This window comes from Mirounga leonina, unplaced genomic scaffold (assembly GCF_011800145.1).
Source record: "Mirounga leonina isolate KUSES-001 unplaced genomic scaffold, KU_Mleo_1.0 Mir_174, whole genome shotgun sequence".
NCBI lineage: Eukaryota > Metazoa > Chordata > Mammalia > Carnivora > Phocidae > Mirounga > Mirounga leonina.
In genome coordinates this window covers 50,810,662-50,833,934 of record NW_023270451.1, presented here as the reverse complement: position 1 = coordinate 50,833,934, position 23,273 = coordinate 50,810,662, and the positions used below count along the sequence as shown (strand labels likewise).

The 23,273-nt window shown below is 44.4% G+C and overlaps 1 protein-coding gene across 9 annotated transcripts in view; it reads left to right on the top strand.

Annotated features, from left to right (window-relative positions):
• ELMO1 (engulfment and cell motility 1) overlaps positions 1-23,273 on the top strand; it is a 540,114-nt gene that overhangs the window by 101,125 nt on the left and 415,716 nt on the right. For 6 of the 9 annotated variants that reach the window (XM_035020919.1, XM_035020915.1, XM_035020916.1 and 3 more), the window contains exon 2: positions 17,402-17,549. The exons of 2 other annotated variants lie outside the window; for them this stretch is intronic. In XM_035020919.1, coding sequence (XP_034876810.1) covers positions 17,472-17,549 — 78 coding nt within the window. In that variant the 5' untranslated portion in view covers positions 17,402-17,471. Of the gene's footprint in view, positions 1-16,760; positions 17,155-17,401; positions 17,550-23,273 lie in introns of those variants that run through there. One more of the 9 variants, XM_035020921.1, reaches the window with a different exon arrangement.

Below are 23,273 nucleotides of genomic sequence, written 5' to 3'. Positions count from 1 at the left end.
ATGGGTATTTTTTATTTTACTTTACTTTTATTTCAAGGAGCTGGAAGTGTAATTCTCTCTGGTGCTCAGAAGAAGAGTAGAAACAGAAAACCTAGTGGAAAGGTCTACCACAGTTCCATTTTCTGATATGGAGAACTCCGAAGGAGGAACGAATTCTGGGGGAAAGGAGTTTAGTTTCAGATATGCTTTTTGAGATGCTTGTGAGATAACTAAATATCTGTATCAAGTAGGCAGTTGGCTATTTGAGGAGGAAGGAAGGAAATAATGAAGGAAAAGAGGAAAGGAGACAGAGAGGGAAGGAAGGGGGAAGGGAGGAAAATTTGGGTTTTGCATATACATTTAAAATATATCTATGGGATCGTATGAGACTGCAAAGAGACAGTGTCTAGAGAAAGATTAGGATGAAGAAACGAGCCCTTTAATAGTTAGTTAAACTAAACTATACTGTGGGTCTACTATGGGTCAGTGTGAGAGTCTGCCATTTTATACTGCACTGTCTGGGCAGAAACTTGGTCTCAACACAAAATTCAATGTCACCTTCCCAGCACTTGGAAGGATACCTTGCAAGAGGTAGTACCTGGTAACATCTAGTAGGAGGTAGTAATTGATATATTATATTACCTGTATATGTCCTTTCTGGTCAGCTTTGTGGAGATAGAACAAAACTAATCGCTTTTCATTCAGTGAGTGTACATTAACCAATGTGTACAGTCATGTAACCATCACCACAATCAAGATACAAACCATTTTCATCACTCTAAAAAGTTCCCTTGTGTAACCTGTGAGAGTCAAACCCCTCTGCCCACACCCTGGTAACCACTGATGTGTTTTCCATCAATATAGTTTGCCTATTCAAGAATTTCATATAAATGGAATCATACAGTATGTGTTCTTTTGTATCTGGCTGTTTTTATTTAGCATAAGTATTGACAAACTTTTTCTGTAAAGATTGAGATAGTAAACATTCTTGTAGGCTATGGGGTCTTTGTTGGAAGTACTCAACTCTGCTGGTTACGGCATGAAAGCAGTCTTGGAAAATATATAAACCGAAGGTACACAGAGCTGTTCCAGTGAAACTTTGTTGACAAAAACAGGCAGAGGGCCAGATTTGGCCTGTAGGCTAAAGTGTGCTGACCCTTGATTTAGCACAATGCTCTTCAGAGTCATTTCTGTTATCATGTGTAGTAATTCATTGTTTTTTATTGCCGAGTATTCTTTCATTATATGGATGATATTCCACAACTTGTTGACCCATTCATCCATTGATGGGCATTTGGGTTGTTTCTAGTTTTTGGCTTTTATGAAGAAAGTTGCTATGAACATTCACTTACAAGGCACTGTGTGAACATATGCCTTCGTTTCTCTTAGGTAGATGCCTAGGAGTGGAATTTCTGGGTCATATGGAAAAGGTACATTTAATATTGTAAGAAACCACCCAAACTGTTTCTTAAAGGAAACCTACTATTTAAAGATTTTTATTAAATTTATTTATTTGAGAGAGAGAGAGAGAGTGCAAGGGACTGAACAGAGGGAGAAGGAGAGAGAGAAGAAGACTCCCCGCTGAGCAGGAAGTGCAACTCTGGGCCAATCCCAGGACCCTGGGATCATGACCTGAGCTGTAGGCAGACACTTAACCGACCAAGCCACCCAGGCGCCCTGGAGACCTACTATTTAAACAATAATGTATGAGAGTTCTAGTTGTTCTGAGTTCTTGGCATTGTAGTGAGTGTCTACTGGAATAAATATTTATTAATATTTAAATGTTAATGGATATAAATGAATCAGTGAAATATATTGGGAATATTGTCTAGTGTCATAGATTTTTTAGACGTGATTTTTTAATGACTACTTCTTATGGCTTTACCATAAATTATTAAATAGATTTCCTGTTATTAAGCCTTAAGACTTTATACAGTTTTCCTAGTGAAAACAAAGCAGTCACCATCTGTGTAGAGGGCAATGTGTTCAATACTGCACATACTGGTAAAGGTACAGAGTGCAATTACTCTTTACTCTTCTTGGCAGTTACTTGCTATGGCATGTGCCTTTCCTCATCGGTTGATGTGGGGATTGGGTTGAAATCCTATGGAAGTTGGATGAGCCTAATTTATTTATTTATTTATTTTATTATTATTATTATTTTTTAAGATTTTATTCATTCATTTGAGAGAGAGAATGAGATAGAGAGAGAGAGCATGAGACGGGGGAGGGTCAGAGGGTGAAGCAGACTCCCTGCCGAGCAGGGAGCCCGATGCGGGACTCGATCCTGGGACTCCAGGATCATGACCTGAGCCGAAGGCAGTCGCTTAACCAACTGAGCCACGAGGGCACCCCAGATGAGCCTAATTTAATCCCACTTTTGAGTGGGCAGCCACCCTACCTCTTCATGGGTATGTCAAGGAGTAACCTCAGGCAGATCCTGGATTTTTCTTAGAAAGGTATTTTGTGTCTCTTGGTCCCCCAGTAATTTGTGCCTTAGCATGTAGCTGCATGAATTTTTGCTGGGACAGTCTTTAAGTTAATATTTGAAATGTCTACCTCATTTTTTTTTTTTTTTAAATCTCAGTCAAGTTTTGTAAACTTTTACTTTAAGCTGTGTAACTTCCCAGTAAGCTGTCTTATACCTGAATGAATTGCTTTGCTATTTAGGGTTTTTTTTCCATAATAAGCTCATTAAATACTGGGGCCTCATACCAAAAAGTCATTATTTCAGTTTTGAGTACTTGTTCTGAGGCTATATACTTGGACAGAGCTAGATGTCCATTAAGATTATTCCTTGTTAGTGGGAATAAAATCATGTTATCGGCTTATAAGAGAGTCCCTCTGTTCTTTGTCTAGGGAGGTAGGAGAGTACATTCAACTCACACAAAAGTTTATCCATTCATTAAGTGGAAAGGTAAAAACATAGAGGCCATCAAGAGATCCCAGTTTTACCTGACAGGAGGTTATGCTTGAGTCACAGGGTACTTTTCCCGCAGAGCTTTTAGAGGTAGGGTCAAATTGCAGGTTCTCTCACAGCGTCAAGAAGTAAGTCTGTGGTGAGCCTGAAAAGCTCAGCCATAGGATCCCTTCAATGGAGTCAAAGTCAGAACCAAGTTCACTACGTCACCGACAATATTATGTTAGTACCAAGTGGGAAGGTACAATAGGGATCCATAATGGAAAAGTGCCTAAAGCCTCCTTCTTCCTCATGAACCATATTTGTTGTAAAACCCTGGATTTGCAGATTAATAGAGCTAATATTGACTGGCTCTCACCATGTGCCAGGCCCTGTTCTAAACATTTTGTGTGTATTCAGATCAAAGGAAATTCACTGTAATGGTACAGAACACAGACTTTTGGGCTGGCTAGATTGCTAACTAGCCAAGTTAGTGGCTGGTTTCCTCAGTCTGTATTTCTTCATTTTTAGCATGGGGATTTTGACAGCATGTATGTCCTAGGACTGTTGGGAAGACTGAATGAGTTCATTTACCTGTACTGCTCAGGAGGGTGCCTGGCACATGGTAAGTCATATAAACACTAGCTTTTACCGTCATCATCTTATTACTCATCTCAAGAAAGCTGTGAGATAGGTACTGTGCTTTTCCCCATTTTACAGTTGAGTAAACTGAGGCACAGAGAGCCATTCTCCCAAGGCCACAAGGCTAAGAGGCAGTGAAAGTGGATTAGAATACATGCAATCTGAGTCCAATCTGTGGCTCTAACTGTTGTGCCCTGATGCCTCTCAACTTAATTAAGAAGAAAATGGCCATGAATTTTAGGTGTAATCTGCAGTGAAGCAAAGAGGTCCATAAGGAAGAGGTGAGTAAGAGGGGTATCTCTTGTTTTTTTTTTTTAAAGATTATTTATTTATTTATTTGATAGACAGAATGAGAGAGCGAGAGAGTATGAGAAGGGGGAGGGTCAGAGGGAGAAGCAGACTCTCAGCTGAGCAGGGAGCCTGATGTGGGACTTGATCCCAGGACTCCAGGATCATGACCTGAGCCGAAGGCAGTCGCCTAACCACCTGAGCCACCCAGGTGCCCCGAGGGGTATCTCTTGTACTGGTGGCTTGAACTTGACCACTGGTTCCTCTGGTTGAATGTATACATCCATTGACTTGATAGTGGTCAATAGATTGGCCAAGAGCTTATCTTCCATTTGGAGTATTCAGTCCTACTTCAATAAATGACATCGCCATCTCTTCTGTTAAGTAAGCCAGAATCCTGGGTCACCCTTAGCTCCAGCTTTTCCCTCATTTCTGTATCTAGTCTATCATTAATTCCTGTTGATTTTTATTTTTTAAAGGCCTCATAAATCCTTCACCTTCTCCATTGCCAAGGCACCATATCAGCCCAAGCCACTGTGCTCAATCTCTTTCTTACCAAACTCCACCAGTCTGACTATTCTTGCTGCATTCCAGTGTGTTCTTCCCATAGCCTAAGGCAAAATGCAAATCTTATAACCTTGTGCCATGGCCTAGAACATTACCCATTTTCACATTCAAATCCAAATCTGTCTGATTCCAAAACCTGTCTTCTTTCTTACGCCATCTTGCCTCTATAAAGTTTGGAGCAGTTAGCTTTGATTTGAAGAGATGAGAAAAGTAAGATTCTTAGGTGTCCAAGTAAAATCAGGTTTTCTTTGACCTCATTCATTAAATTCATGCCTCAGATAATTAGGTCCTAGAATCTGACCCCATTACCAGACCTGTCAGCAGAACTCAAGTGTTCCATAAAGATTTATAATATCTGACCTCTTTTCTAGGCAAGGCAGAGTATATCGTAATAGGAAAATGATAAGATGCATGACAGCCTTTTCTAATTTTTTTTTTCACAATCTCGCTCACATTTTTGTGGTTGTTTTTATTATTATTGGTTTGGTTTTTGCCTGACTGAGTCTTTATCAAAGCAGATATTAACAGGTTGAATCCCAAGTTTTCCAGAACTGAGTGCAGATAAAAAAGTTTTTTTAAAGATTTTATTTATTTATTTATTTGACAGAGAGAGAGCCCTTGCAAGCACAAGCAGGGGGGAGGGGCAGAGGGAGAAGCAGGCTCTCTGCTGAGCAGGGAGCCCAATGTGGGGCTCCATCTCAGAACCCTGGGATCATGACCTGAGCCGAAGGCAGATGCTTAACTGACCAAGCCACGCAGGTGCCCCTAAAAAAGACTTTTAAATCATCAGCATCCTGTTCATTTACCAAAGTAAATTTTAAAAGGTACTCAGCAAACTGCCACACTGAGTTAGAAATCCCTCTGTTTTCCTCTTGTCAGCTTTTAATCTCCCCTCTTCCCAGGGCATGAAAACTGAGTGTAGGGAAGCACTCTCCAGGGGAAAGTGAAGAGGAAATGAGCTTGCAACAAAAAAAAATCCATCCAGAACATGATCCTCGGGTTGGCAGTAAGCAGACTGGCAACTCCAGGCTGTAATCAGTAATACTGGTTTTCAGAACAGAACGGCAGGCCATCTTTCCCCCAGTTTGTACCAGTTTTATTTTTATTTTTTATTTTTAAATGAACATGGTAAGGAATTTCTAGATTCACATAAATGCCTATGGAAGAGTAATCCTTTTGTTCACCAACAGCAAACACTGGCCCACTGGATCCACTATGATCCTGGTGTTTGTGTGAAAAACTCTTCAAAGTGTGGCCCCCTGTCAGTGCGGATAGCATGTGCCCTGACAGCATTTTATCTTAAGGCACATTGCAGCAAACTTGTGAGGGAGCCCAGATAAAAACCAGAAGAGGAGATTTCTATCATATAATCCTGGGAGTCTTGACAGAGCCTCCCAAGGTGAAGGGGATAAGAGAGAAAAGTCAGGTTTTGTTTTTTGTTTATCTTGCTGGGGGTGTGGGCTTGTGCCTCATTACCAGAGGGATAAGCTGTCGAAAGCCCTGAAAATGGAGGAAATTCATGTTTTCAAACGGAAACTTTCCTGAGAAACATTTCAAAGTTCTATCTAGAGCCAGCATGAGATACCCTAGTAGTATTGCTTGTCACCACTGGCCACAGTGCCTTGGTTCCCACTAAAACCCCAGCTTCTGGGGAGCAGCGGGGCCCAGGTCAGGCAAGCATGCTCATCAGGCCCTAGCCAGATCATGCGTCCCCTCCTTCAGCTTGCTGGGTATAACATTACTGCGTTAGGGCTACTCACTTGGAAGACAGGACAGCAAAGTCAGTGAGTGGGGCAGCTGGATGGATCTGGCCCTCAGACTGTGAGGTTGGAAGTCCCTCTGCAGGGCTGGAGTGACATGCAGCTGGGAAGCTGTGCAGTGATAGTGGGGCGGGTCCCTCTCCGTGTAGAGAGCACCCCTTCCGTCCTTCTTGAGGGACTCTTAACTGTCTCAGAACTGAAGACCACACCCACTTGTCCTTGGAGAGAAAGGATTGAGAAGCTGAATCCCGGTCACCTCTCTATACTTAGAGAGCTTTCCTGTGAGACATGGGTCGGGACAGAAGATGGGTCTGTTTTATTCCATCAGGATTTCTGCCCTTGAAAGGCAGGTGGATCCTTCCCGAATCTTAACACTAACCTTCCCCTTCCAATTCCTCCCAGCCTCGTCACTTGCCTAGAAACTTGCGCTCATCTTTTAAAACCCAGAAAAAAGAAAAAGTGATCATATCTCTAAAACCTCCCTGGACTTGAAACTGGGTTATCATTCCTCTCTAGTGTCAGAAGAGTTTGTCCAGTTCTGTTTTGATGCCAAAGGGAGGAAGAACCACCGAGCGGTAGGACCTCTGTGTGTTTCGCTAGGGAGGCCCCGGGGGCTGAAGCCAGGTACCCATGCCTGCTAAATCAGTACTCACTAATACTACCCTAGCAGGCCCTGTTCTCATTGCTTTATATGCTTAGTCTTCCCGGCATTCTGTGAGAAAGTTTCCACTGTTGTTCCAGGGTCACGGAGGAGGACACTGAAGGCTGGGCACGTCATGTAACTGTCCCAAGTCACAGAGCTGTGGGCCTGGCAGGACCCGGCTTGCCACCCAGGCGGACATCTGACCTCACACTCACTCGCCCGCTCGTGTTCCTCTGGAGAAATTAAACCCGAAGGGCTGAGGAGGGAGAGAAAGGACAGGCTTGTGCCGTGCTGGGATGTGACGCTGCGCCGTGCGTGCCTTGCCCTTCAGTGTGACTAACCCTGGGCCCAGCTGTCTGGTGCCAGGCTGTGGACGCATGGCCCAGCACCCCGCCTTCGCGGAAGGCACTCGTGGCTCATCTGATGCAATCGAATTTCCTAGGGTGGCCTTTAGAGCTCGGCTGTTGCTGGAGAGAGAGGGAGAAAGAAGTTTCACATATTGTTTTTTGATCAGCAGGTTTGGAAACTTTGAGTGTTTGACTCACAGGATGGTGGAAACGCTCCAGCATTTCCTGTGGCCTCGAGTCTGGGTTCGGAGATAGAGAGCTGGGCCTGAGCTTTGCCTCTGCCACTGGGGAATGTCAGCACACATCAGGAGTGACAAGGCTTGCCTGCTGGGAGCAGGGGGGCTGGGGGGGGCCTGGGGGGGCAGAAGGGGAGCAGTCAGTGGCATCACAACAACTGAAAAGGAATTTGAAAGCAAATATCCAAAAACCAGAATAAAGGAGGAAGTGTGTGCCTTAATTTGTAAAATAATGACCTTTCCAGTTGAGGTGCTGATTCACAAAGTGTAAGAGAGCTCCTAGCAAAGGGCAAAGAACCAGCAGCTCAGCTCCTGTCTCCTCTTGTTTCTGAGAGACTTTGCCAGGAGGAAAAACAAATCTGGAGTAGGCCCTATTCTCACCTCTGAGCACCTCTAATTCTATTCCCATCCAGTGGGACAAATGAATAGCTGCTGCTTGAAGAAGTGCCTGAAGGTTTTCTGAGAAAGGAATTGTGGATTTTAAAAATGCATCATTGGCTTGAGTAATCCTTCACATTTTTTTTTTTTTTTAAACCTCTGACTTTGCTTTTAAGGAAAGAGTGATTTATTCATTTATTCATTCAATTGTCTGAAAACTGTTTATTGAGCTGCTATTCTCCACACCATCTGGTCAGGACTGGAGGTGCAGAGATGAGTAAGATCTATGATCCCCACCCTTGGGGGACTCATAAACTAATAGCATCAGGTATGGAAAGGTGCTCTGGCAGGTGCATCGCAAGCACAGAAGAAGACACCCGGGGCAGTTGCTTTTTATTTTTTATTTTTTTAAGATTATTTATTTATTTATTAGAGAGTGAGCAGGAGAGAAACAGCATGAGAGGGGAGAGGGTCAGAGGGAGAAGCAGGCTCCCCGCCGAGCAGGGAGCCCGATGCGGGACTCGATCCCAGGACTCCGGGATCATGACCTGAGCCGAAGGCAGTCGCTTAACTGACTGAGCCCCCCAGGCGCCCCGGCAGTTGCTTTTTAGCCTGGGCGGCTGCGGGGTCAGGGAAGTCTCTTGGAGGACCTAGCACAGGAGGCTGGCTTTGAAGTCTAGGTGGGAATATTTGAACCCAACCCAAGGGTGGGAGGGAAGGACGTTCCAGGGAGAGGGGACGTTACGAACAAAGGCAAGAGGCACAAGAATTTGCCATGCCCAGGAAACAGCCAGTGGTCTCAGGAAGAAAGCAAGCCATATTGTCGTGGTGCTTTTCCTCCCCACTCGGTAGACCATGGCGCACCTGCAGAGTAATCCTGACCTGGCTGGTCTGGGGTATGCCGTCTGTGTGCAGTGCTTCCCACAGCCCCTGCAAAAGGACCGCAAAAGGATGATCTTAAAGAAAAGCCTGTTTGCCGTGGCTGACCGAGTTGTCGCGTGCGTATTTGGGGATGGGGTGCAGGGGTGCCGTTGGTGGGGTGGGTGCACAGGGGGTGCTCAGAAGCAGGCGGGAGCCAGGCTGTGGGAAGTTTATGTGTCATAGGCCCTGAATCACCTCCAAAGTTTTTTGTTTTGTTTTTAAAGATTTATTTATTTGAGAGAGTGAGCAAGAGAGGGAGAAGGAGTAGGGGGAGGGGCAGAGGGAGGCCCGACTCCAGGCTCGATCCCAGACCCTCAGGACCATGACCTGAGCCGAAGGTGGACGCTTAACCGACTGAGCCACCCAGGCGCCCCACCATCTAAAGTTTTAAGGCAGGAAGGGGGAGATGTTGAGATTCAAGCTCTCACAAATACAAATACTCAGTTTCTTCTGCTGTTTATCTTCTGCTCATTTGCACAGTAGAAGTTGTAAATTGAATTTTTACTGTCCAATGTGAATTGGAAAGAGTTACTCAAAAGAATTGGGCTGCTTTCCTGGAGCTAATCCCATAGACGCAGGTGATGATAATTCAATATGGGGCTAAAGGAAAGTTTTCTCTGCCACTTTCCACTGTGTATCTGGCCAAAACTATTCAGCACTTCTTTTTTTCCAGAGAAACAAAGGAGCAAAATGGTCTCAAAGCATCATTTCCCAAAGTGTGTCCCATATGAAACCAGTGCTCCATGAAAGATGCTCCATGAAAAAAAAAATTTTTTCTAGAAAGATACATTTGGAAAATATTATGTATTGCATACGAAAATTTCACAGTACACATATATTACATTAAAGGTCCAAGAAGCCCTATAGTAAAGGAACTTTTTTAAAAAAGTGGTATAGTGGGCGCCTGGGTGGCTCAGTTGGTTAAGCGACTGCCTTCGGCTCAGGTCATGATCCTGGAGTCCCGGGATCGAGTCCCGCATCGGGCTCCCTGCTCGGCAGGGAGTCTGCTTCGTCCTCTGACCCTATCCCCTCTCATGTGTTCTCTCTCTCTCATTCTCTCTCTCTCTCAAATAAATAAATAAAATCTTTTAAAAAAAAAAGTGGTATAGTGATTAAAAACATGGCTATGGAATCAGACAGATGTGGATTGAGTTCTGGCTGGGCTCCATATTTGGATATGAGATCTTGGGCAAGTTACTTGATGTCTGTGCATCTTAGTTTCCTAGTCTGTAAAATGGTTTAGTAATGGTACCGATTTTATAAGGTTGTTACACAAAGTATATGGTACATGAACTAGTTGGTTCCATAATTAGCTATTATTTCATTCAGTGTTTTACAAGAGATTTAACTTTTTCTTTCCTTCTTCTTCATCTTTTTTTTTTTTTTTTTTTTTTTTTTACATTACATTACTTAATATCTGAAGGCAGCAGTGTTGTATGGGAAATGCCGGTCAGGCTAAGGCTAATTCCTGAAATGCCTGCATGCCTCCTGGTTGTAGGCCAGGAGAGGACAAGCAGCTTCTAGGCAGTGAAGGCTCCGTCAGAAATGTGGACATGCAGGTATCTGAGCTCTAGAACTGGTGAATAAAATATCATTCCTATTTAGCTCCAGGGTCGGATTGTGTAACTTCAGTGTGTGTTTTGTGTGCCAGTTGTCTCTCGAGGGACTGGCAAGATTATAACTCGGGGCAGGTAAACAGATATGATAGGGTTGATGTATTAGTTAGGAGTTTTTCAATTACCAGTGATGGAAACCTAACTCAAACTCACTTAGCATAACAGGGAATTTATGGGCTCATATATCTAGGAAGAGTATTAGGAGAGCTCAGAGGATGGAAGAAAAAGGTTAAGGAGCCTGGAGCTCAATATATTAGGACTCTTGTCCCCTTTTCCTCTCTCCTTTGTCTCTTCGCTGCTTGTCTTTGCTTCTCCTCACCCCATCCCTTCCTATCGCAGATGGCCTGTCCCCAAAAGGAGGAAGACAGTTGCCAAACAACGCCTCACAGAAAGACAGAACTCCTTCCTTCCAGGCCTCATAGAGTGGTCCCCAGAAATTGATTTGCTTGGATCATGTGTCTGTCCCTCGGACCAATCAATCACTGTTGCCAGGGAGGTGGGCATTGTCATTGGCCCCAATATGCCCACTCTTGGTTGTGGGACAGGACCTGCCACCTGAAGAGAAGAGCTGGAAAAGCTCACTAGACGGACAAAAACCAAGCTACAAGAGTTCGCTAGAGCTGTGTGTGAGGGAAAATGTGCTAGAGTAAAAGGTCACAAAATTGTCCTCAAGTGGTAGCAAGGTTTTCATGTTTTTATATAAATTCCCTTTCCTCTTGATTTTAGCAACTTAAAAAAATTTTATCTGTTAAGTGATTCTTGTTCCGCATCTCATCTCTCCCTTTTATTTTTTTTTGCAGTTAAAATAGTATATTCATGACTATTACTGCCCACTTTGTAAAGTTGGTCCAGATAATACGTTTTTATAAAAGCAAGATTAGAGTCAGTCACCTCAGTGCCCTGCTTTTCAACCAGGGATGATTTTGTCCCTCAAGGGACATCTGGCAATGTCTGGAGACGTTTTGATTGTCTCCAGTTTATAAGCGACCAATTTGATTGTGTAACTGGCATCTAATACTAGGCAGAGGCCAAGGATGCCTGCTAAACATCCCGCAGTGCCCAGGATGAGCCCCACAGCATAGAATTATCGGATCCAAAATGTCAATGGTGCTGTGGTTAAGAAACCCTGCTTTAGTGGTTTCAGGAGAACATACCTTCTAATAGCCAACGTTATTACTCTACATCTTAGGGATTAAAAAGAAATTAATTTTATTTATTTTTAAAGGGTTTTTGCTTTTGCTTTTTTTTTCTTGCTGGTATCAATGTAGGAGAGTGTTATTTTGCCCACATTCTCACCAGTCAATAAAGTTCATTTCTTACCAGTATGGTAGACAAAAAAGGTATGATCTTTTACTTTGCATTTCTCTTATTGCTATTAAGGGTGATCTTTTGGGTATTTATTGATCATACATTTCCTGTTGTGTGGATTACTTTGTTTCTTTTTTTTTCGGTTCTGCAAGTGGTTTTTTTAAAAAAATATATTTATAAGAGATCATTATTAAGGATATTTATACCAGGTTGCAACAGCTATTGCAACTATTTTCTTGATTGTTTATTATTTGTTTAAAAAAAATTTTTTTTTTTTAAAGATTTTATTTATTTATTTGACAGAGAGAGACACAGTGAGAGAGGGAATACAAGCAGGGGGAGTGGGAGAGGGAGAAGCAGGCTTCCCCGCTGAGCAGGGAGCCCGATGTGGGGCTCGATCCCAGAACCCTGGGATCATGACCTGAGCCGAAGGCAGACGCTCAATGACTGAGCCACCCAGGCGCCCCTGTTTTTAAATTTTTATGGTGCTTTTTGGAATGGCAAGATTTTAAGCGTCTTTGTGTCAGATCATCAACCTCTTCTTTATGCTTTCTGTCTTCAATGTTACATTGCTTTGCTAGGGCTGCCATAACAAAGCACCACGGCCTGGAAGAGTTCAGTAAGAGAAACGTATTATCTCCCAGTTCTCGGGGCTGGAAGTCTGAGATCAGCGTGTTGGCAGGGTTGGTTCCTTCTGAAGCCTCTCTCCCTGGCTTGTAGATGGTCTTGTTCTTACTGTGTCCTCAGATGGTTGTCCCTCTGTACCTGTGTCCAAATGTCCTCCTCTTATAAGGACAGTCAGATAGGAATACAGCCCATGCTAATGACCTCATTTTAACTTAATTACTTCTTTAGAGGCCTTATCTCCAAATACAGTCATATTCTTAGGTACCGGGGGTTAGGACCTCAACATTTTCAGGGGAACACAGTAGCCCATAATCATGTGAGAGGGGCCTCCACCCTCTGGAATATGTAAATATTGGGGGGGAAGTTATTCAAATTCGCTAACCCCACTATTTCCATAATCTTTACATAATTTGTCACCAGTAGATAATGATGGCCAGTGGGGCAGAGGACAGTTTTCCTGGGGAGGAAGGAAGGGACAGAGGAGTTGAAGCAAGTCATTTATCCAGCTGTTTGGTGTTTCTTTCCCATTGATCTGCCTTTTGGCTTCTACTGGCCCATCTGTCAGGCTCTTTCAGTGCAATGGTGGGGGCACACAGTTCACCAGGGCAAGTGTGTTAGTTTTTCCATTACACAGCTCCTATAGGAATGTCCTCTTAGGCTGATTTTTTTTTCTTTCTCTCTTAATAGAGTTTGCTGGTGTAACAGAAAGACTAGAAATAAGATACAAGGTTTTAAAGCCATTACAGGGACCGAAAGCGAAAACTATATGGGAAATTGGCGGGGGGTGAAGATCGGATATTTGGGAACTTTATTCTTCCCAAGACCTAATCAGATAGACTGGAAAACATGTAGAGATGTAACAGATCTTTAAGACACTACAGTGAGGTGAGCTTCAAACTCAGAGGCGTGTAGAACTTTGGGCAAAGAACAATGTCTAGAGACAGACAGATTTCTAGATGGAATCAAGAACGGTTTCTCTCCATTGTCTTGGAAACGTGGCCCAAGGCTAAGAAGGAGACATTCAACAGAGTGATAAAGAAAATTTCCCCTTGCTCAAGGGTTATGGAGTCACATCTAACTGACACGCAGACTTGAGTAACTAACTCCCAAATAAAAAGCGACTCCTCCATCCCTCATTAAATTCACTCAACTAAAAATAAGCCATTTGACATGCATATTAAGGGTGTAGAATCTTCATGTTAAAATGGGAATAAAGTAAATCAATCAGCAGGCAAGCAGGGACATTGTAGAATTCTCCACCCCTTTCCCAGTTGCCTCCAGGGACTTGAGAGTTACCTTACAAGACAGAATGGTTGGAGTGTCTAGCCAGCTGCAGAGACTTCCCTTTAGAGGCTCTTAAATTTTCGTTTGCATAAGAATTATTGTAACAGGCTGTTTACACAGATTTACATGCCTTATATTTACTGGGCAATTTTGACAACATTAGGCTCAGTTTTACTGCTGGTGGCTCTGATGAGCTAGAATTAACTGTTCCTCATGCAAATATAAATTCAAGAGGATAAAATGTGGACTTCTGAGGATAACGATGTGACTGGATTATTCATTCAGCGATTGTGCACCGGACTCTACCCCACGGGAGCCCCATCTGTGCTGTTTGTTATTGTGGGCAACGCTGATGAGGTCTAATTGGATTTGTCAAGTGAATTCCCAGGGGACTCCCCCTAGCCTCTTGGCTTTCTCCGTGGCTCCTTTGTACACTGCTGCTTTCTTATTCTCCACAGGGACTCAGGGAGAGTCACATCATTGTATTCTCACCTGTTCAACAGGTTTGGTCTCAACAGTCTTTGAGAAATAAATACTGGTTAAAGGGGAAGAAAATCACCTTTGCCTGTTGATTCCTGGGTGGTTAGATGACCCCTTTTAGTGTAATTCTAGACTATTTTGTGCAGAGGAGGGAAGGAGGGGTTCAAAATGCATTTTAATTTTCATTATGTATTCTCTTGACCCTCAAAATTGTGTGTTCTTTGTTTGAATAGAGTTACCTAATTTTTTTTTTTTTTTTTTTTTTTTTAGAGTTACCTAATATTTACACAGTCTATTTTCACATTAGAACCTGTTTTCTTAATTCTTATTCTAGGGTATATAACTGATATGGATCCTGAATTGAAGTGATGTGGTATAGACATAATACATTGTCTGTAGAATTCTCAAGTGAATAAAAGAGCATACAGACTGTGAAGAAGAAGACCCCAGTACAGATCGTCTACTTGTATTTGCATATATGAGACTTCATAATTATTTAACAAGTCCCTGTTGTAGAATATTCCGTTGTTTTTAAGTTTTGGGGGTCATAACCAAAACAGCAATTGTCATTGTTATAGTTAAGTGAATAATTATCTCTTGAGGAAATATCCTAGAAAAATAAAATAACTTAGAGAATATGAAATCATAAGGCTTTTGGTACAGTTTGCCAAAAGTACCTCTGGAAAGTTGTACCAATTTATACTCTGAGCAGGGACATGAACTTTCTTCTTTAGGAGTCATAAACCAAGAGCGTCTAGGGAGTCAAGAGAATGGTGAATGACCCTCCCAAGTTATGACCCAACTGCTATTGGAACTACTTTTGCCCTTATTTGGTTTCAGCCACTTGCCTGTTTTAGGAATATGCCAGGCCTGCTTCTGCCTCAGGGCCTTTGCACTGGCCGTTTCCTTGGCCTTCAACATAATTTCTCCAGATGTCCTCCTGGCTCACATCCTCACATCTCACGAGCCTCTGCTCAAATGCTGCCTTCTCAGTGGAGCTTTCCCAGATTTACCTATTTACCATTGTACTTCGGCCCCTCTCACGCAGATACGTTCACACCCTTCAGATGCTCCTTCCCTGTTGCATTTTGCTCTGTATCCCTTGAGCTGTCTAACATCTAGATTTGCTGCTGTATCCCCAGCACTGAGAACAGGCCTGGCACAGAATAGTGGGGCTCAATAATTGTTTGTTGAATGAGTGAACCACTGCTTTGTAGATTTGCTTTTGCCGGTTAGCACTGATTAGCCTCCCAGCAGGCTTCCCGCATCATCCTTGGCCAAAGGAGCAGCAGTTTTGTTTGGGTTCATTTCTGGTACTTGTCAGCTCGGTGGAGTTAGTTATTTCTCTAACTGCCAGTGCTGTCCGGGTAGCCATTAGTAAGTCTGCTATCTTCATCATCTCAGTGATGTCCAGCTACCACTGAGATGGGGATAGTAACTGACAAGGCCTACTCTGGTCTGATAAAGAGCCAAAGGCATGTGTTTGATCAAAATCTGCATACACAGATCAATTTCTGAAAAGAAAGGACCAAGAACCCAATAGAAAAGGGACAAAAGATTTGGACAGTTCACAGGAAAGTGGACATGGGACTTTGCCTCCTTACTTTCAACCTCATTCACAATAAGAGAAATACATATTAAATACATATTAAAAGTACACGTGACTGCCTTTTGGGATGCCTGGGTGGCTCAGTTGGTTAAGCGACTGCCTTCGGCTCAGGTCATGATCCCAGGGTCCTGGGATCGAGTCCCACATCGGGCTCCCTGCTCCGCGGGAGGCCTGCTTCTCCCTCTGACCCTTTCCCCTCTCATGTTCTCTCTCACTCTCTCAAATAAATAAACAAAATCTTTAAAAAAAAAAAAAGTACATGTGATATATTTCTTCAGTGCATCCAGTGTGCAAATGTTCAGTCTGTTGGTGAGGCTGTGTGGAGATAGGCAGCCTCATCCATTACTGGAGGGAGTGTAGATTGGTGCAATGCCTATGGAGCGATGCCTGGAAATGGCTATCAAAATTTAAAATTGCATATGATCGGGACACCTATGTGGCTGAGTCAGTTAAGCAGCGGACTCTTGGTTTTGGCTCAGGTCATGATCTCATGGGTTGTGAGATCAAGCCCAGAGTTGGGCTCTGCCCTCAATGTGGAGTCTGCTTAAGAGTCTCTGTCTCCCTCTGCCCCTCCCCTCAAATCCATAAATAGGTCTTTAAAAACATAGAATAAAATAAAACTGCCTGTGTCCTTTGACCCACCGATTTCACTTCTGTGCATCTATGGTAAGGATATACCTGCCCATGTGCAAAATGATGCGAGCATAAGGCTCTTCACCACAGCCTCATTGACAATAGCCGAAAGTAGGAAATCACCTGAGGGCCCAGGTGACAGAGAACGAGCTCATCAGATAGGATGTTCCCATATAGAGAACAACTATGCAGCTGTAAAAGGAGCCAGGATGCTTTATTTGCATTAATATATAAATACACAAAATGGAAAAAAAAAGAAAAGGGTATGGCATGCCACCTCTGTTTTTCTAAAGAAAGGGGGAAATGTAATATATTTTTGCGTTTGCCTTATATACATGAAGCCATTCTGGAGGGGCACACAAGAATGGGATAGATGGAGAAATGGGGGTCAAAGTGGACAACGGGTGGATGCGTAACTTTAGGAGGAGGGAGATTCTACGCTGTATTTTCACACACACCTGTAAGTTTTGAATCACATGGAATGTCTCACCCGTTCAAAGATACTAAGTTAAAAAAGTCAGCCTAGAGACACGCACGGGCTCATCTGGGAGAGGCGGCGGAGGATGATCTTCCTTTGTGAACGCAACGCAATTAACTCAAGGTCGGTTCTGAGTGCCGCACCTTCCGCATCAGTCAGTGGGCTCCCCCGCCCCCGAAGGCGCCGTGTGTGAACTGTGGCCTTGGGGAGGGGGCGTGCGTGTGCATGTGTGCGAACCTCGGGGCATTTCTCCTTCCTCACGATAGCCTGGTTGCTACAGCGCGCAGCTCTATTTGTGACACACAGAGAACACTTGAAAGAAATGCTGCTTCCTGACCATGACTTCCTGGGCAATCTGTTCTTCCGGAGACTGTTGAGCGCGAGAAGTTTACATGTGTCTCAGGACAGAGTGAGCCCGGCTCATTCCGACCCTGGCACCGTGTGGAGCCCCAGCCGGTGGTAAGGGACACGCCAGCCCTCGACCGGGCCGCGTCTGCTGGAGGCTTGGACTCCAGGGCCTCGGCGCCTTCCCCTCATCTGCCTTCTCTCCTCGCGAGCGGCTGGCGGTGCAGTTGGTGCCCTGTGTTCTGCACCCAGAGCCGTTTCTCATACCTAAAACCGCCAGTGAAAACAGGAAGTGATGAAGCAGAATTCGCCCTGCATCGGCACCGAGCAACTTGTCCTTCTTTTTGTCATTCCTCATTAGGTGTAGACACGTGCGGCCGTCTGCACCGTAGGATCCCGCTTCTGCCAGCTTCGGACGGTCGGGGTTTACCATGCCTCCGCCCGCGGACATCGTCAAGGTGGCCATAGAATGGCCGGGCGCCTACCCCAAACTCATGGAAATCGATCAGGTCAGTAGTGCCGGCAGCAGCGTGGGGGTTATCTTCAGGCTTCCTTCTGTTTTGGCGTTTTCGCAGACTTGGGAGAGCTCTCCAACCCCCCACCCGGCTGTGCTGAAAAATCTGTGCAATAATAGTTGCAGTGTAGTTTGATTTCTGTACCACATACAGTGGCGATGGACGGGGTTTTTATACTCGTTCAACGTCGGCTTGGATTGCGTCAATACAGGGTTTGTGTCTGAGGCTGTGAGAGAGGCGGGAGGGCCTAGTGGACGGGGCTCTGGGCAGTGGACACCGTGGGGGCTGTCCCAGCCCTGCCTGGCAGGGGCTCATGAATATGTGCAGATTGTTTTATTATAGGCAATACAAAACTTAATTTTTTTTTTTAAAGATTTTATTTTATTTATTTGAGAGAGAGAGAATGAGAGACAGAGAGCATGAGAGGGAGGAGGGTCAGAGGGAGAAGCAGGCTCCTCGCTGAGCAGGGAGCCCGATGCGGGACTCGATCCCGGGACTCCAGGATCATGACCTGAGCCGAAGGCAGTCGCTTAACCAACTGAGCCACCCAGGCACCCCAAAACTTAATTTTTTGACTCACTTTCCCCTTCGATCTTTGCAGAAGCCAACAAGTGCATTATATTAACAGCTTAATAATGAGATTATTATTTTGGTATAGAAGGACTCAGTCTTGCATCCCAGCCAATTATAATTTTATTATTAGTGTACAATGCACTGTGTGTCTTGTGTATTGTCTGGCATGTAATAAATCTTCATGGATATTTACTGAATGAAAATATATCCAGGGACGCCTGGGTGGCTCAGTCAGTTAAGCGTCTGCTTCGGCTCAGGACATCATCCCGAAGGTCCTGGGATCGAGCCCCGCATCGGGCTCCCTGCTCGGTGAGCCTGCCTCTCCCTCTCCCTCCGCCTGCCGCTCCCCCTGCTTGTGCTCTCTCTCTCTTTCAAATAAATTTTAAAAATCTTTAAAAAATTAAAAAAAATATCCAGAAGATGTTTTAAATGGCCTTACCTTTAAAGGCATCCTTTAGCTTGAATCTTGACAGCGTTTTGGTGTAGCTTTGATTGGATTTGATTACAGGTTATCTCAGGAAGGTTACTTATGTCATTCCAGAGCAGATGATTTAAGGAAAAAAAAAAAAAAGGTTGAGACTTAATGTACACTTTGGGTTTCATAAAGCAAATAACATAGGATTCTAGATGGCTTTCGACATTTTCAAAATTAGGGTACCATGGCAACTCCAGTTTTTATTTATGTTCTCAATACTATTTTATGATTATGATCTATACTTTTTTGCCCCCGGTCAGATTTTATTATCTGGTTGAAGAATACTGCAAGAGTTGTATGGCATTGTGTGGATCCAAAAGACTCAAAATAAATTATAAAGGTCAAATCAGAACTAGTTGAGCTTGAGGGTGAATGTGAGAAAGGGTAAAATTTTAGGATTGTGGTCAAAAAAGTTGTCATCAGTCCAGCTCATCATGGTCATTTTAACTGCTCTCTGAGGTTGTTTTTGTGAAGCTCTAGAAGCAACCCGTGCAGATGGAGAAGCCCACCCAGTGGTTTTATCTACATTTGTGTCAGGTAACAGATGTTTGTCCTTTTTCATGTGCTGTTCGAGAGAGGATATGAGTTGAATTTTAAAATATGTCTGGGACTACTTGGTGCAAACTCAATATAGTTAGGATTAGGTTTGGCTACAACCGAGAGAACCAACGGCTTCAAAGAGAAGTTGGCCTCTCATACCCACATGGGCAGTCCTGCCCTGGCGTGATGCTCCAGTGTCATGGACCCAGGCCCCTTCTGTCTTGTTGCTTTGCCTTCTCCATCTGTGTGGCTGAGGACAGTTGCTTGGGCTTTGCCTGGGAGCTCCCTGGAAATGCAGAGTCTCAGACCCCACCCGAGACCTCCGGACCCAGAATTTGCATGTTAGCTAGATCCCCAGGGGACTCCTGTATGTAGTTAAGTCTGAGAAGTGCTGAGTTGGATACCTGGTGCCCAAGTCTGAGTCTCATCAGAATCACCTGGGGCACTTGTTGAAATGTTCTTGGGGACCCTCTGCCAAGAGATGCTAAGTCAGTGGTTTAGTAAATGACTTCCTTTTCATTCTGCCATGGCCCCTGGTGTTTGGGAACCTCTGCTGTAAAACAGCAGCTCCTGATAGACATTCTTAAGGGTTTGTGGAGTCCTGTTCTTGCCTTTGGCGATGGCCTTTGCTGTGTGTGTGTCTTGTTACTTTTTAAAACTTATCTTTTATATTTTGGAACAATTTTAGATTTACAGAAAAATTGCAAGGATTTTATTGAGAGTTTCCATATACCCTTCAGTCAGTTTTCCCTAATGTTAACATCTTAATGTAACTGGTACATTTCCCCAAACTAAGAAATTAACAATGGCATGTGACCTAGGTAACTAAACTTCAAACTTTATTTGGATGTCAGCAGTTTTTCCACTAATATCCTTTTTCTGTTCCAAGATCTAATCCAGGATTGCCAGCCGCACTGTAATATAGTTGTCATGGTTCCTTGGTCTCCTCCAGCCTTTGATAGTTTCTCAGTCTTTCCTTGTTATTTCATGGCCTGATAGTTTTGAGGAGTAACTTTATTTCAGTACAATTTCAAAGAGAGAAATGGCAAAGAACTTCTGGCTACCTTTTATCCAGCTTCTTTAATTATTAATGTTTTGCTTCATATGCTTTATTGTTTTCTCTATTTTCTCTCTTTTTAATATATATCTTTTTTTCTGAACCACTCAAGGGTGATTTAGAGGCATCACCCCCCTTTACCCCTAAGTACTCGTTGTGTCTTGCCTAAGAACAAAATCATTCTCTTACATAACCATTGTCTCTTTATAAAAGCCAGGAAATTGAACGTTAGTTCAAAACTATCATCTAACTCTGAGTCCATAGCCCATAGTCAAGATTCATCAGTTGTCCCAATAAGGTCTTTTATAGGTGTTTTCCCCAGTCCGATACCGCTTCGGGATCATGTATTATTACATTTATTGTCCTGTCCCTCTGGTCTCTATTGATCTGGAATGTTTCCTTAGTCTTTATCTTTTGTGACCTTGATAATTTTATAGTGTACAGGACAGCTTTGTGGGATGTCCTTCAGTTTGGATTTCTCTGGTGCTTTCCCCCCAGATTTTGCATTTTGGGGTGAAATGCCAGAGAGATGACATTGTGACCTTCTCGGGGCCTTGTATCAGGAGGTACATGATGTTTCCTTGTGTCACTCTTGGTGATGATTCTGGTTTTACAAATGCAGATACTGAGTTCATGGAAATTAAGTGATTTGCTAGTCCACGAGACCAGGACATAAACCCAGGCCTCCCTTACTCTCAAGACTGTACTTTTTTTTTTTTTAAAAGATTTTATTTATTTTGACACAGAGAGAGAACGAGAGAGAGAGAGAGGGAACACAAGCAGGAGGAGTGGGGAGAGGGAGAAGCAGGCTTCCCGCAGAGCAGGGAGCCCGATGTGGGGCTCGATCCCAGGACCCTGGGATCATGACCTGAGCCGAAGGCAGATGCTTAACGCCTGAGCCACCCAGGCGCCCCTCAAGATTGCATTTTTAAACAGTTGGCCAAATTGTGGGCCTCCTGGCATTGCCTCACAGAAAGAGTTAGAATCCCAGCCCTTGATCACCCTGCAGCTGCTGAAGTTGGAGGGAGAGCCTGGCGGCTGTGTTGACGTCAGGTGGTGTTTCTTGATCACATCAGAAGTTGGCACAAGAATTAGAAATGTATTTGCACATGCAGTGAGGACTTAAGCAGTGATTGTCATTTGGGTTTCTTCTGATCTTCTCCCATGTTCATTGAGCGTCACATACCCTGCCCCTTTCCCATGGCATGTTACCTTTGTTCAGAAAACTCTGCTCCTTTTTACCCTGGGTGGCTACTATTTCACTAAAAGGTTATTTCTGGAAGTTGGGTTAGGCATCGCTGTCTTGTGTTCTCCTAAAACCTCGAGTATTCTTCCACTTGTCACCTTGTGTTGCCACTGAGTGTTAACTTAAACCAGTGGTCTGACTTGACCTGGAGTGTGCCCAAGAATCACCCAGGGAGCTTGTGAAAAATGCCCAGTTCCAGCCCAGCTGTAGAGATGTTGATGCTGTTGGCCAGGCGTGGGGGCTTTTAATCTGCTTTGTGATGAGCCCTAAGTGAGTTTGATGTGGGGACTTCCACACCTCGTGATCCAGGGGCTCATGAGGAATAGTCAGGAGTCTGGAAAGGGCTTCATTTTTGAGTGCTGTTTCTCTAGTGCCCGGAGAACAGTCTGTCCTTGATAAATGGATATTTAATTAATGGGTAACTAGGAGAGGGAGCTTCCTGGTGAGTGGGGATCATTTCTGCTCAGCCTTGTGCTACCCATGCCCGTTTGGTTCAAGGGGATGTCTGCATGAGTAGACTGGTTTGTCTTCTTTCTAAATTGTGAGGAGACATTTCTGTGTTTCCACTTGGTAGGAAAAGCTCCTAAGGGCTTTTTACAAGTGGAGCTTGCGCTACCGCTACGTTATGAGGCTGTCAGAGGAGGTGTAAGCTCTCTTGCTGGAGGCTTCTGCTTTGGCCTTTGCTGTCTGTTGCTGAGTTTTCACCCTCAGGAGCCACTTGAGGCTACAGTGGGTGGTTGTCGGGGGCACACTGAGCCTGAAAGGCTCCCACGCGCTCTTCTGGTTTCTGCTTTCTGCAGAGCATAGTTCTCCATCAAGAGCGAGGAGCCCACACCACTCTGACGAGGGGCGTCTGTTGAGAGCTGGTGTGGCCAAACCGATGCCCTCCAGGCTCCAGGACACTGAGACCTGGGTGGGAGCCCTGGAGCCCCCGCTTCTGTGAGAGCCTCACTTACCGTCTTTGAGCCTCAGAATCTTCGTTTGGTAAAGCTGACGTCATGATTTTCCACTTTCATGATTGTTGTGAAGATTAAAGGAAATGTGTGAAAAGAATGTAGGACATTGCCTGGCTCAGGGTAATCACTCCGTAAAGACAGCCCTCATTGCTGCTGGTTTAAGCATGTTCTCCTTCGATTAGAAAATGAGACCTGGGGCCCCTGGGTGGCTCAGTTAAGCATTTGCCTTCGGCTCAGGTCATGATATCAGGGTCTTGGGATCGAGTCCTGCATTGGGCTCTCTGCTGTGCGGGGAGCCTGCTTCTCCCTCTCTCTCTACCCCCTCCCCCTGCTGGTGTGCTCTCTCACTCGCTCTCTCTCTCTCTCATAAATAAATAAAATCTTAAAAAAAAAAAAAAAAGAAAATGAGACATGCTCATTTTCCTTTTTACCTGCCCTTCGTCATGAACAGTTCCCTTGCTTTCTCCTTCTTTCTCTGCCTAATGTTTTAATGTTTAGGAAGGAGAAACAACTAAAGAGTAAATGGGAGGCATCATCTAGCAGTAAGGGAGAATGCTAACTGGACACACAGCCATTGTCCAGTTTGTGCTGTGGAATAGTCACTGGCTCCCTAGCACTTCTCGGTGATACCGTCTTCCGTTTCTTGGCCATTCACCGGCATTCTGGGCAGCAGCTGTTCTGTTCCTGCACCTGCTCTTCAGGCCTCCCATTTCTCCTGCCTCTGCCCTGCATGCCTTTCTTTCCAAGGAGTACACCTCTGCCCTGCATGCCTTTCTTTCCAAGGAGGCCCGAAAGCCTCCACTCCGGCCTGTGTCTCACAGCCCCTCCGCTGATGTGTTTGCATGCCTCCACGGAGCCCATGACGCCTTTG